This window comes from Hyla sarda, chromosome 2 (genome assembly GCF_029499605.1).
Source record: "Hyla sarda isolate aHylSar1 chromosome 2, aHylSar1.hap1, whole genome shotgun sequence".
Lineage (NCBI taxonomy): Eukaryota > Metazoa > Chordata > Amphibia > Anura > Hylidae > Hyla > Hyla sarda.
Genome location: NC_079190.1, coordinates 18,156,250 through 18,171,065, shown reverse-complemented (window position 1 = coordinate 18,171,065; position 14,816 = coordinate 18,156,250). Strand labels below are relative to the sequence as shown.

At 42.5% G+C, this 14,816-nt stretch overlaps 1 protein-coding gene across 13 annotated transcripts in view; it reads left to right on the top strand.

The window, feature by feature from the left end:
- Positions 1–14,816, top strand: part of TENM4 (teneurin transmembrane protein 4) — a 1,400,276-nt gene that overhangs the window by 770,283 nt on the left and 615,177 nt on the right. For all 13 annotated transcript variants that reach the window (XM_056561274.1, XM_056561279.1, XM_056561286.1 and 10 more), the window contains one exon: positions 9,900–10,169. In XM_056561274.1, coding sequence (XP_056417249.1) covers positions 9,900–10,169 — 270 coding nt within the window. The remainder of the gene's footprint in view (positions 1–9,899; positions 10,170–14,816) is intronic.

The following is a 14,816-nucleotide window of genomic DNA, read 5'->3' as shown; positions in this document are numbered from 1 at the left end:
TTTTTCGATTTTGTCGCACAATGATTTTTTTTTCCGTTTCGCCGTGCATTTTTGGGTAAAATGACTAATGTCACTGCAAAGTAGAATTGGCGACGCAAAAAATAAGCCATAATATGGATTTTTAGGTGGAAAATTGAAAGGGTTATGATTTTTAAAAGGTAAGGAGGAAAAAACGAAAGTGCAAAAACGGAAAAACCCTGAGTCCTTAAGGGGTTAAACTACACTGTGGGAGCATAGCCTTATCATGACTTCAGGATCAGACTAAATACCACTATACACATATTGGGGGAGATTTATCAAAACCTGTTCAGAGGAAGAGTGGTGCAGTTGCCCATAGCAACCAATCAGATTGCTTCTTTCATTTTCCACAGGCCTCTAAAGAGGCCTGTGGAAAATGAAAGAAACAATCTGATTGGTTGCTATGGGCAACTGCACCACTCTTCCTCTGCACAGGTCTTGATAAATCTCCCCCATTGTGTATCTGTATACCGTAGCTGTATACACAGAATGAATAGGAATTCTTTTAAACAACTTGCAGAGGTGCCTCGTTTTCTATTTTCGAACCATTGGATAAATTTAGGAGAACTGGTTGCGGAAGTATACATACCCTTTAATTTACAAAAATTTATTTCGGGCTTCGCGTCTTCTTGCATCAACGAGAAAGCCAAATGCTCGGGGGCAGCGGTTATCAAGCCTGTTTACCGCTGTCCAAACCCATTTCCTAAATAACTAAGTCTGTATTAGCTTCAGAGAAGGGGAGAAGGCAAGGAAAGTAAAAGTGAGAGAGCGCGGGGAATAATATTCTTCGGTATTTGTCATCTTCCACTTATTGACATTACTTGCGTTCCCGCACTTTAAAAGGCTACATATCACCTGAGATATGAAAATCAATGCATGTCATGGTGCCGGCTACAAATACATTGGATTTTTAGTTAATTGTAGCTACGTGCTTCTTCATTATGTATGAGCTGCAGCTCTGGAGGAGATCGCTGTAGCTCGGGGAACTGAGAAATGTGTTGTGACACCGGTGGACCAGAGTTGTGTTAACCCTCTGCAGACAGATCAGCTCAGCCTTGTTGTCTTTGCCCTGACTGGACAAGAATATCTACACTTCAAAAAAATAAAGGGAACACTAAGATAACACATCCTAGATCTGAATGAATGAACTAATCGTATGAAATACTTTCCTCTTTACATAGTTGAATGCGCTGACAACAAAATCACACAAAAATTATCAATCGGAATCAAATTTATCAACCCATGGAGGTCTGGATATGGAGTCACACTCAAAATCACAGTGGAAAACCCCACTACAGGCTGATCCAACTTTATGTAATGTCCTTAAAACAAGTCCCAATGAGGCTCAGTAGTGTGTGTGGCCTCCATGTGCCCGTATGACCTCCCTACAATGCCTGGGCATGCTCCTGATGAGGTGGAGGATGGTCTCCTGAGGGATGTCCTCCCAGACCTGGACTAAAGCATCCGCCAACTCCTGGACAGTCTGTGGTGCAATGTGGTGTTGATGGATGGAGCGAGACATGATGTCCCAGATGTGCTCAATCGGATTCAGGCCTGGGGAACGGGCGGCCAGTCCATAGTATCAATGCCTTCCTCTTACAGGAACTGCTGACACACTCCAGCCTCATGACGTCGAGCATTGTCTTGCATTAGGAGGAACTCAGGGCCAACCGCACCAGCATATGGTCTCACAAGGGGTCTGAGGATCTCATCTCGGTACCTAATGGCAGTCAGGCTACCTCTGGCAAGCACATGGAGGTCTGTGCAGCCCCCCCACACCATTACTGACCCACCGCCAAACCGGTCATGCTGGAGGATTTTGCAGGCAGCAGAACGTTCTCCACGGCGTCTCCAGACTACTGCTTTCATCTGTGAAAAGCACAGGGCGCCAGTGGCGAATTTGCCAATCTTGGTGTTCTCTAGCAAATGCCAAACATCTTGCATGGTGTTGGGCTGTAAGCACAACCCCCACCTGTGGATGTCGGGCCCTCATACCACCCTGGCCACTATGCTGACAGACACAGCAAACCTTCTTGCCACACCTCACATTGATGTACCATCCTGGATGAGCTGCACTGCCTGAGCCACTTGTGTGGGCTGTAGACTCCGTCTCATGCCACCACTAGAGTGAAAGCACGCCAGCATTTGTATACTGGGAGGAGGTATACCCAAATTTAACCCCTTATTGACCAGGTCTGCTCTGACCTTAAAAGGGTTATGCCACAGGATAGGAGATAATTATCTGAGCGGTGAGGGTCTGACTGCTTGAACCCAGACTTGTCATAAGAACAGAGGTAAGTTACCTCCCCAATGAGCAGTGTAGCAGCCAATAAGCTCGGCAATTGCTCCATTCATTCTCAATCAGGCTTCCGAACACTGGCAAGTGCTGAACTATATTCATAAGTCCCATAGGAGTGAATGAAGCAGTTGTTAAGCATGTCCACTGCCAATCCATTAATCAAGCGGGGACATTTGACCTCAGTCCTCATGATTGGTGGGGGTACCAGTGGTCGAAACCCCACCGATCAGCTAGTAAAGGAAACTTTACCAGAACATTGGAGCAGCAGTGCCGGAAACAACAATTCACAATTTGCCAATGTTGTGCCGGCCTCCATGATCGCCAAAGCTCACACCCTGAGACTTCTTTCTGTGGAGCCAAATCAAGGACTCAATGTATCAGAAATGCACCAGAAGTCCCATGCAAGTCTATGGGTCTTCGAGTACATCTCCTGATCATGTTACTCTCAGGCTGCGTAGAGTGCCTGGGCGTTTTAAACATTCTGCCGCTGGACCAATGTCATGCTAAAATATGATTTAACTGTCATGCAGGCAGGTACAGAGAATAGATAGTGTAGGGGCAGGAATAGGGGATGGTTGGGCAGGAATAGGGGATGGGCGGGCTGGGGAGAGAAGATTTCTTGCCGGCTGAGAGAAGAGTGAGGGGAGGAGAGAAGACATGAGTGTGGGGGCAGGGAAAGGACATGGTAGCACTGGTGCAGTGAGGAGTGGAGGGAGGACAAGCAGCCTATCACTGCTGGGGCTTCAGGAGACTGCGAAAGCTGGGTGACACACAGTATTCATGCCAATCAGCTTTACTAGTCTTCTGAAGAGTGTTGTCTCTCTCACAAGGATTAGGCAGAAAGACTGGGCTAGTATCACTATAATACTTATTATGACTCCGTATAACCTCCTAGTTGCATGGGGGCCACAATACAGCGTCCATAGACTCCCATGCGGACTATACTGTACCTTTATTTGACTGCGGCACAGAAAATAAAAAAGCATGCTCCATCTGATGACATATTATAAAGGTATTGTTAAAGGGGTTATCCAGGAAAAAACTTTTTTTTTATATATCAACTGGCTCCAGAAAGTTAAACAGATTTGTATATTACTATTCAGTATTTATGAGCTGCTGAAGTTGAGTTGTTCTTTTCTGTCTAAGTGCTCTCTGATGACACCTGTCTCGGGAACTGTCCAGAGTAGAAGCAAATCCCATAGCAAACCTCTTCTACTCTGTGCAGTTCCCAAGACAAGATGAGATGTCAGCAGAGAGCACTGTTGCCAGACAGAAAAGAACAATTCAACTTCATCAGCTGATAATTATTGGAAGGATTAAGATTCTTTAATAGAAGTAATTTACATATGTGTTTAACTTTCTAGAGCCAGTTGATATAAAAAAAAAAAAAGGTTTTACCTGGAATACCCCTTAAAGGCAGCTTTACTTCTTGATGAGAATGCAGAGCACCATATGGGGGCACAGAGTACCTACAGCTTGTTAGTGCATAGTCACTGTACCTCTGTACAATCTCCTTGAACAAGGCTCTGTTATATGTATGAGGCCTAAGACTGACCCCCCCCCATCTCTTTCATGATAAAAAACCGACCGTCTGTGAAGTCGGCCCCTCGGGACCCTGCTTATTAGTGTGAACATACAATGAAAGAAAAAGAAAGAAAGAAAAAAAATGGCCAAATTTATTTTGAAATCCTTCAGCGTGTTTGTCTCCATCACCTCCATTTATAAGACAAAAAAAAAAAAAGAAAAATCCCAAAGATTGGCGCTTGAAAGCCCGGCGCAAATTACAACTTCTCCGTAAATCAAGTTGATTAATCTTTCAAAGTTTAGCAGAACATTTGAAGTTGAGCAGCGCAGCGTTTTGTCAGAGCAAGGAGGGTTTTTTTTGTCTGGGTGCAATTATCACAAGCTGCTTTGTACTACAAGTTTGGCTGCTGAAGTCAGAGCTGTGAAAGCCTCAGTCTCTCCGCCTGTCAAACCTGTCACAAAAAGCAACCTGCCTTGGTTAATTAAAAAAGGTGTGAAGTGCAGAAAGTGATTTAGCCAGTTGGATGTTCCAAGTTTGCCAGGCTGGAGAAAACTTCAAACAAACGTCAGATCTATCCGCCTCAAGAAACAACCTCTAGTTCTTAGTGGGGAATTTTTGTATTTTTTATGTGCGTTTTATATATATATATATATATTGCATAAAAAAGAGCACAACCTAAAATAAGCCCCCTTTGTCCTCCACTGACTTCCTATGCTTAGTTTGACCCTCATATGCTCACGTTTTTTTTTATTGTTAACAAAAGAAGCAGATTACATTTTGGTCTGAGGATGCATACAATGGCCGACGGGCCGTTTTACGCTATGTCCAGCACTTAGTCTTGACCTAATCGCTGGACATAGCGTGAAAAGGCCCTGTCGGCCATTGTATGCATCCTCAGACCGAACTGGAAATACATTTCATCTGCTTCAATGGTTAGGGCCATCAAGCCTCTTTTGTTAAGAATTTGGGTCTTCAATTCTGTGATAGAGCACCACAGGGAAGAATGAAGTGTGAGGTGTCCTGGTCTATTACAGGTGGGGTTCCTTTAATTGGGAGAGCAGTGCTTTTTTTTTTTTTTTTTAATCTTTGAACTCACATTTTTTTATAGCCCAAAGCAAAAGTCTAGGCTGCTGTAAAGGTTTGTATATACACAAAAAATTCAAAATGGCCTCCTTTTTTGGTCTGCGAAGCATCCCCATGGTCCTTTCCATCACTGAGGACAGGGGTACAGTATGTGCTTAGGTCCCTCATGTGGTCAAAGAAATTATTGGCATGTACCCATGACTCAAGGGCAACCAGTTACCTGCAAGGATACCCAGGGTAATAATATATACCATAAGTCACTTTTACAAGTTGGGCACCAGTAGTGTTATGGGTTCACAAGGCTGCCACAATGTTAGCAAATATGTTGTTCTCGCCTTCTGCAAGAGATTTCAGTGAAAGAAGGTTCCAGTTTGTCTAAGTAGCTCAGAACATATACAGTGAAACCTACTCAAGAAGACCATGCAAAATTGAAATGGGGTCTTCTACGGGAGGTGGTTTACCCACCATGGGTAAGGTATAGTGGACTGAAAGCCTGTTGTTAATCTGTTCTTGATAAGGGGGTGGTCTTTTCAAACAGGTGGCTTTATGGAAAAGTTTCACTAAATACCTTTACCACTAGGCCTGACAGGGTCAAAGTTAGTTGGGGGCTCACATCTAACTCAGCCAACCCCCTGTCACAGCCATAGTTACACTACCCATTTACCTTATGACTAATTCGGTGCGTTATTTCTGGGGTGGAACCAGAACCAATGGGAACGGGTTGAAGAAACAGTTACTATGCAATGGCAACAGAAAATCAATATAAGAAGGTAGTGCGAAGGATAGAACAATCAGTGGGGAATACATGAGCAGAAGTCAGGTGTCAGGCAGAATTAGGTATGAGGAACCATGTAACAGCGGTGAAGGTAGTGGAACAGGTCATGAGTTGGGTAATGGAGTTAAGTCAAAATTAGGGTTTAGTGTCATGGAGAATCTGAAGAATGGCCAGGAAAGTTGCGTCACAACAGACCAGGCCAAGCAAGCATGGGTCAAAACACTGGACACCATTGGGATCTCCTTTTTAACCCCTTAAGCATGCAGCTCTTTTTCACCTTAAGGACTGAGCCCTTTTTCGCAATTCTGACCGCCGTCGCTTTATGAATTAATAACTCCAAAACGCTTTTGACGAATATTCTGATTCTGAGATAGTTTTTTCGTGACATATTCTACTTTATTTTGGTGGTAAATTTTCGGCGTTTCGGCATTCGGCATCCTTTTTTGGTGAAAAATCCAAAAATGTCATGAAAATTTTGCATTTTTTTTTTTAACTTTGAAGCTCCCTACTTGTAAGGAAAATGGATATTCCAAATACATTTTATTTTTATTCACAAATACAATATGTCCACTTTATGTTGGCATCATAAAATGGAGATATTTCTGCTTTTTGAAAAATTAGAGGGCTTCAAAGTAGAGCAGCAATTTTCAAAAATTTCATGAAAATTGCAAAATCTGAAGGGACAGATGTTACAGAACTATAACTCCCAGCATGCCTGGGCAGTCTAGGTATGCTGAGAGTTGTAGTTTGGCAACATCTGGAGGGCTACCATTTGGGCACTTCAAACTGGGAGTAGCAGTTTGGCCTTCCTAGTGGTTGCCACAGTTAAGATCACTTTACTTTCATTCCCCCCCCCCACCGTAGTTTCCCTACCTGAGCCAGGATCCAGCAGTCTCCAGCGACGATCGTGGCTCCCCAGGCATCTTCTCCTCCAGTTAATGTCCTCCATCTTCTCTCCATCTTCCCCTCGACATCCAGGGGTGGGCAGAACGGGGGGTTGGGGGGGTCTCAGGACCCCCCTCGGCGATGTGGCTGGATGCCTGCTGCATGATTTCAGCAGGCATTCCGGTCCGGTCCCCAACCGGCTAGCGGCGGGTACCGGAATTCCCACGGGTGTATGCATACGCCCCACGTCCTTAAGGACTCTGGATGCAGGGCATATGCATACGCCCGGCGTCCTTAAGAGGTTAATAGTGTGCCTTTGGTTTTAGTTGGCAGGAAGTTGCTTGTCCACATTTTGTCCTTAGTATTCCAACGCAACTTTCTGACAGTCTCGTTGTGGGAGCAGGAGGTAGGAGCAAGGTGGAGCACGGAGAGGCCCGATCCAGCCATGAATTGACACTAAATCTAAAACACTCGTTTCATGAGTTCACCTCTTCATTGAGGGTGATAGTTTTTGCCTTGGTGTCTCCATTTCTCTCTTTGGTTCCTTTCACGCTTTATCTTCTATGTTGCAATTTCTTCGAGGGAATATGATAGAGACTTAGTAAACTGCTGCTGAGAACTTGTTACCGATAAATTGTTTACCTCACGACGTTGTGTGCTGGTGAGCGTGGGAGCTGTCATATCAAGTAAACAGATTAGCTCTGCACTTAGAGGTCCCTTACACAAGTCCTAAACACAAGGCGAGGCATGTAAATCAGCGCACCGTGACAGACTCTCCGAGTAGAAAAACATGGGACTTTTTACTACACAACATCTTTCAGCTCATTTGATCAGCTGTAATATATAATGTCACCTGCAGATCCAGAAAACATTACTGTGCCCGCTCAACACTGAACAGACCCTCAACATTAGCCAAATATTTTGTATGAAAAGCTTAATAAAACTTTCATGGCCTTGGGAATGTTCTAGTTCTCTTGAAGAGGAACTCGGGTATCAGAACATTGGGGGGGGATTTATCAAAACCTGTCCAGAGGAAAAGTTATCCAGTTTCCCATAGCAACCAATCAGATCGCTTCTTTCATTTTTAACAAGGCCTCTGCAAAATGAAAGCAGCGATCTGATTGGTTGCTACGGGCAACTCAGCAACTTTTCCTCCAGACAGGTTTTGATAAATCTCCCCCATTGTATTTAAATAAGACTATAACACCCCAAGATATATAACTTACCGTATTTTTCGCCATATAAGACGCTCGGGCATATAAGACGCACCCAATTTTAAAGGAGGAAAATCTCGAAAAAAAAGATTCTGAACCAAATACAATGTAAAGTATAGGACAGTGATCTTCAACATGTGGACCTCCAGATGTTGCAAAACTACAATTCCCAGCATGCCCGGACAGCCGTTGGCTGTCCGTGCATGCCAGGAGTTGTAGTTTTGCAACATCTGGAGGTCGGCAGGTTGAAGACCACTGGTATAGGAGGTAATACTCACGTGTCCCCGCCGCTCCGGACCCGTTACCGCTCATCACCTCTGCCCTGGACGTCGCCCTCCTGTCGCCGCGTCCCCGGGTGTCCCCACATCTCTGCTGCCCGGCATCCTCACTCTCCGTCGCCGCCATCACGTCGCTACGCACGCCGCTCCTATTGGATGACGGGAAGGCGTGCTGAACGACGGGATGACGACAAAGGAAAGCGACGGCCATGCAGGGGATCCCGGCATGGAGCAGTCATTCACCAATCAGACACCGAGGAGGCAGGTAAGGTCCCTCCCGGTGTCCTGTAAGCTGTTCGGGACCCCACGATTTCAGCGCGGCGGTCCCGAACAGCCCGACTGAGCAGCCGGGTTAGTGTCACTTTCGCTTCAGACGCAGCGGTCAGCTTTGAACGTCCCGTCTGAAGGGTTAATACAGGGCATCGCCGCGATCGGTGATGTCCTGTATTAGCCGCGGGTCCCGGCCGTTGATGGCCGCAGGGACCGCCGCGATATGACAGGGTTTTAATGTGTATTTACCGTATAAGACGCACAAACTTTCCCCCCCCCAGTTTTGGGGAAGAAAAAGTGCGTCTTATACGGCAAAAAATACGGTACTAATAAAGTGTTATCACACATTGTACTGGTGTCACGCACCTTTCCAAAGACTTGCATTGAGGGGGCGGGGCGTGATGCCATAAGGGGGCGGGGCTATGACTTCACGAGCTCCCAGCGTTGGCTCCAGCGTTCAGAACAGTTTGTTCCAAATGCTGAGCAGCGGAGTACCCCTTTAAGTAATGCCAAGCATGCAATTTTCAGATAAAAAAATAGGTAGTTTAATTGGCACAACTCTGCAAAGAAATTAAATATCTGATTTTATCACTCAGTTAGATTTACCCTTTAAAGGGTAGCTCCCACCATCCTATTTTTTTTTCTGTCCCTGCCTATTGCACATCTATCCCTAACCCCCTCCCTGCTTTTAATTTTTCTTTTTATTATATTAAAAATAATTTTTGTCTGCCTGGTAGTGTGCTCGCTACCAGGCAGACTTCCCCAGCAGGCACCACGTCACTGATGCCTGCTGAGGACAACACTTCCGCCCTTAGATTATCTACACAGGGTGCCTCCAGCTGTTTCACCACTACAACTCCCAGCTTGCCCTGACATCTATTGGCTGTCAGGGCATGCTGGGAGTTGCAGTAGTGAAACAGCTGGAGGCACCCTGTGTAAATAAACTATAAGTTAGTGCCATGCGGCGCTACCAGGCAGACTTCCCCAGCAGGCACCACGTCACTGATGCCTGCTGAGGACAACACTTCCGCCCTTAGATTATCTACACAGGGTGCCTCTAGCTGTTTCACCACTACAACTCCCAGCTTGCCCTGACATCTATTGGCTGTCAGGGCATGCTGGGAGTTGTAGTAGTGAAACAGCTGGAGGCACCCTGTGTAAATAAACTATAAGTTAGTGCCATGCGGCGCTACGGCGCTAGCCCGTTCCCTCCTTGAAACCCCCATACCCCATTCCCTCCATCACCCCGTTCCCTCCATCACATACCCCCCCCCCCCCCCCCCCGCGCCCGCCCGCCGCATATCCCGTTCCCGCCATCACAAAATTGGACTGGTGAGTGCAGCCTATTCTTTCCTACTGTTTGGGATATATATATATATATATATATATATATCATTTTAAGGTACTTGGTTTGAATTACTGTACAGCCCTGGGTGCTTAGGGTACTTGGGACAATAATATATAATTATAAAATAAACTGAAAACATTAGAATGGTATAATCATAAGGTTTCTTTTTATTATTTTTATTATTTTTATTATATCTTTTCATAGGCGGAAGTTTCACTCTACATGAGCTTGGTCTTGGTGAGGTCACACCGCCTCACGGAACACTATACCGTACCGATATTGGCCTTCCACATTGTGGCTATTCCATGACAGGTGAAAACGATGCAGACACTGAAGCTGACTGCGTCCTATCACCAGATCACCCGGTGAGACTCTGGACAAGAAACACCAAGTCTGGACGGAGCTCTTGCTTGTCTAGTAGAGCTAACTCCAACCTGACCCTCACCGACACGGAGCACGAGAACACCGAAAATGGTAAGTTGGTGTTTTTTAACGACTTTATGTATTATGACCTTGTGTAGGACAACTTATACAAAGAATAAGCAAAATGTTAACAACAGCAACCAATTATATTTCAGAATACAATGTTTGAATCGATGTAGTGATTGTATCGGGATTGGAATGAGCCATGTGTCAGTTCAGCTACAGATGCCATTATTGATCCACTTAGTGTTAGGATACGTTGAACCAAACTATTCTGAGTTTTGCTTTCAGCAAATCAATGAGAATAATTGACAAATCAATTGGCCCATTGTAGTCTATGGTGGTTTGGTGAAACAGTTGGATTGTTTTGCTTATTTCTACCTATGGGCAACCCCTTATACGTTTGTTTTTGTGGAGCCGCACTGTATATTTCATGCAAACAATATAGTTAGTAAGTAGTACAGTAGTGTGATATTAGTGATAATAATAATAGTAGTACAGTACTGAATTTGGCTGGATTTAAAGTATAGGGGATAAGATGTCTGATCAGGGGGTGCCCGCCGCTGGGACCCCCAGCGATCTCCCTGCAGCACCCGCATTCTATGTTTCCGAGACTGGGGACGTCACATGACGCCACGTCCCCTCCATTCATGTCTATGGGAGGGGGCGTGACGGCCGTCACGCCCCCTCCCATAGACATGAATGGAGGGGCCGTGGCGTGACGTCATGTCCCCAGTGGAGGTTTCCGAAACTGGAGACGCAGCTCTCGCATAGAATACGGGTGCTGCAGGGAGATCGCGCGGGGTCCCAGCGGCGGGCCCCTCGCCATCAGACATCTTATCCCCTATCCTTTGGATAGGGTTAGAGATGAGCGAACTTACAGTAAATTCGATTCGTCACGAACTTCTCGGTTTGGCAGTTGATGACTTATCCTGCGTAACTTAGTTCAGCCTTCAGGTGCTCCGGTGGGCTGGAAAAGGTGGATACAGTCCTAAAAAAGAGAAAGAGTCTCCTAGGACTGTATCCACCTTTTCCAGCCCACCGGAGCACCTGAAAGCTGAACTCATTTATGCAGGAAAAGTCATCAACTGCCGAGCCGAGAAGTTCGTGACAAATCGAATTTACTGTAAGTTCGCTCATCTCTAGATAGGGTATAAAATGTTTTTGCCCGGAATACCCCTTTAAGGGGCATGATATTTGTATTCTGTCTAGATCAGTGGTCTCCAAAGTGTGGCTCTACAACTATTGTGCAACCATAAGACCCGTGGTTATGATTGGATCCCCTCTCTTGACAATCAAAGATATTGGTCGGAGGGAGGGATCATCTTTGCTGTAGGCCCCAAAGAAAAGAAATCCGTGCACCCCTTACATCAATCATTGGGAGAAGTAGACCCTAAATAGTGAACAAGCCCTTAGACCACTTAATGCTTCATCATTTTTATGTATGACATAGAATATCTTAAAGTTTTAGTCTACTTTAGGGAATTCTAAGTTAAAAGGGGGTAGGGGGCTTTGTTCTGGATCAGGAACGTATGGCCAGACTGGAGCAGCTATGTAGAGCCTTGCTTGGTGTGGAGGACCTGTGCTCTTCTGCAGTACACAGATAGACCATAGATGTGATTGGGCACTGTGTAATTCTCATTTTCCCCTGTGGGGGCACTGCAGGTAAATCCATCACTTATTCTTCCCTGCAGATTACAGCTGATCGCTGGGGGGTTCTGACTTGGGAGCACTTTGTGATCAGCTTATTATCTGGGGATCTATCTATGAAATAGTGATTGTCTATAGAGGTGACTACCCCCAGGTCTGCCATTAGCATCTACAAGAGGCAAAGCGCAACATTGATTTGAGATCAAGAAATGTTTTTTATTTTTTGTTAAAAATATCATGGAGGTAATTTATGACTCAGGTATATCATAAAAGTCACAAATATTTATGCAATTTCCATTTTACACGTTTGCATTGCTCATGGGTGCTGCTTAGTAGGTTTGGGTGTGGATTGCACGGCCCAGCATAGTTAATATAATTTATTCCAGGACTTAATTAAAAGAAACAACTTCACCTTGTAGCTGGTGAAGATTTTGAAGTGGGGAGTGTGATAATGAAAGATGTGGCATATTTATAGATAGATAAATAGATATGAGATAGATATGAGATAGATAGATAGATAGATATGAGATAGATAGATAGATAGATATGAGATAGATAGATATGGGATAGATAGATAGATAGATAGATAGATAGATATGAGATAGATCGATAGATAGATATGAGATAGATAGATATGAGATAGATAGATAGATAGATATGAGATAGATCGATAGATAGATAGATAGATAGATATGAGATAGATAGATATGAGATAGATAGATAGATATGAGATAGATAGATAGATAGATAGATAGGAGATAGATCGATAGATAGATAGATATGAGATAGATACATAGATAGATATGAGATAGATCGATAGATAGATAGATATGAGATAGATAGATATGAGATAGATATGAGATAGATAGATAGATAGATAGATATGAGATAGATAGATAGATAGATATGAGATAGATAGATAGATAGATAGATATGAGATAGATAGATAGATATGAGATAGATAGGAGATAAATAGATAGATAGATAAATATGAGATAGATAGATATGAGATAGATAGATATGAGATAGATATGAGATAGATAGATATGAGATAGATAGATATGAGATAGATGGATAGATATGAGATAGATAGGAGATAAATAGATAGATAGATACATATGAGATAGATAGATATGAGATAGATGGATATAAGATAGATATGAGATAGATAGATATGAGATAGATAGATAGATAGATATGAGATAGATAGGAGATAAATAGATAGATAGATAAATATGAGATAGATAGATAGATATGAGATAGATAGATGTGAGATAGATAGATATGAGATAGATTTGAGATAGATAGATATGAGATAGATAGATATGAGATAGATAGATATAAGATAGATAGATAGATATGAGATAGATAGTTAGATAGATATGAGATAGATAGATAGATAGATAGATATGAGATAGATAGATATGTGATAGATAGATATGAGATAGATATAGATAGATATAGATAGATAGATATGAGATAGATAGATAGATATGAGATAGATAGATAGATAGGCCATAGAGAGATAGAAATGAGATAGATAGAAACGAGATAGATAGATAAATGAATAAATAAATAAATATATAGATAGATATTAGAGAGATAGATAGATAGATAGATATGAGATAGATAGATATGTGATAGATAGAGAGATAGATAGATATGAGATAGATAGATAGATATGAGATAGATATAGATAGATAGATAGATATATATGAGATAGATAGATATGCCATAGAGAGATAGAAATGAGATAGATAGAAATGGGATAGATAGAAATGAGATAGATAGATAAATAGATAGATATGAGATAGATAGATATGAGATAGATAGATAGATAGATATGAGATAGATAGATAGATAGATATGAGATAGATAGATAGATAGATATGAGATAGATAGATAGATATGAGATAGATAGATAGATATGCGATAGATAGATAGATAGATAGATAGAAAGAAATGAGATAGATAAATGAATAAATAAATAAATATATAGATAGATATTAGAGCAATAGATAAATACATTTAACTTACTAAGAAATTATGGCAGATTTGCATTTTTTTCTACACCATAAAATGTAATAAGCCATCTTACATCTATGTACATTGTTAGAAAATCAAAAGTGATGATTTTTGGAATGAAGTTATGAAAAAAAAAAAAAGAAAAAAAGGCAGCTGCTTTAAGGGGTATTCCAGTTACCAGAATTTTTTTATGTGTTGCTGGGGCCACAAAGACAAATAAAAAGAGCACATACAGGGGACTCGAATGCTTCACAGTGGGATCCCCAAGGGAGCGAGGTAGGTAAATATGTCTTCTTTCTCATTTTCATTGCAACCTTATGTAACATATGAAACATTTCTGGAGGCTGGAATATCTCTTTAAGGCCCAAAATAGTCCAGGCCCTTGCTGAAGATATAAGTGGGGGGGGATGAAATCTTTAGGCACTTGTATCTACCCCCCCCCCCCCCCCCCAATGTCCTTATTCCAGCAATGAGTGTCAGAGAAGACACTAAAAATTCTTTTCCTGTCTTTTCGAGATGATCATTTATCACCTTTTCTCTGATCCCGGGGAAGCTGCTAATATATTCCTCCAGGAGAAGTTAAACAAATGTTAATTTCACATTCGCTCATTTTCTCATTTAAAAATTGTTGAGAATCTAAAATACAGTAGACTTCATGCCAAGAAGTCACAACAGGGTAGGACGCCATTATACTGGTGACAGGAAGCTGCCTATTAGCACAAATGGCAAAATTGTGAAAAAAAATTGTGCAAGCTCAGTCTTCGAGGTAATTTTTTCATCTGAAGGGAATATTTGTGCAATTCTATTTTTTTATTTTTGTGCTGATGCAGGGCATGATCAAATCCCCCCCCCCCCCCCCCAAGACCTTTTTTTATTTTCAAAAAGTATCCCACTTACTTCTCCCCTAATCTTCTTTCCTTTGATCATGTTTGTCTTAAATTACAAGTAAAACTATATATATATATATATATATATATATATATGTATATATATATATAATTATTGTTATAGTATTTTATTTAG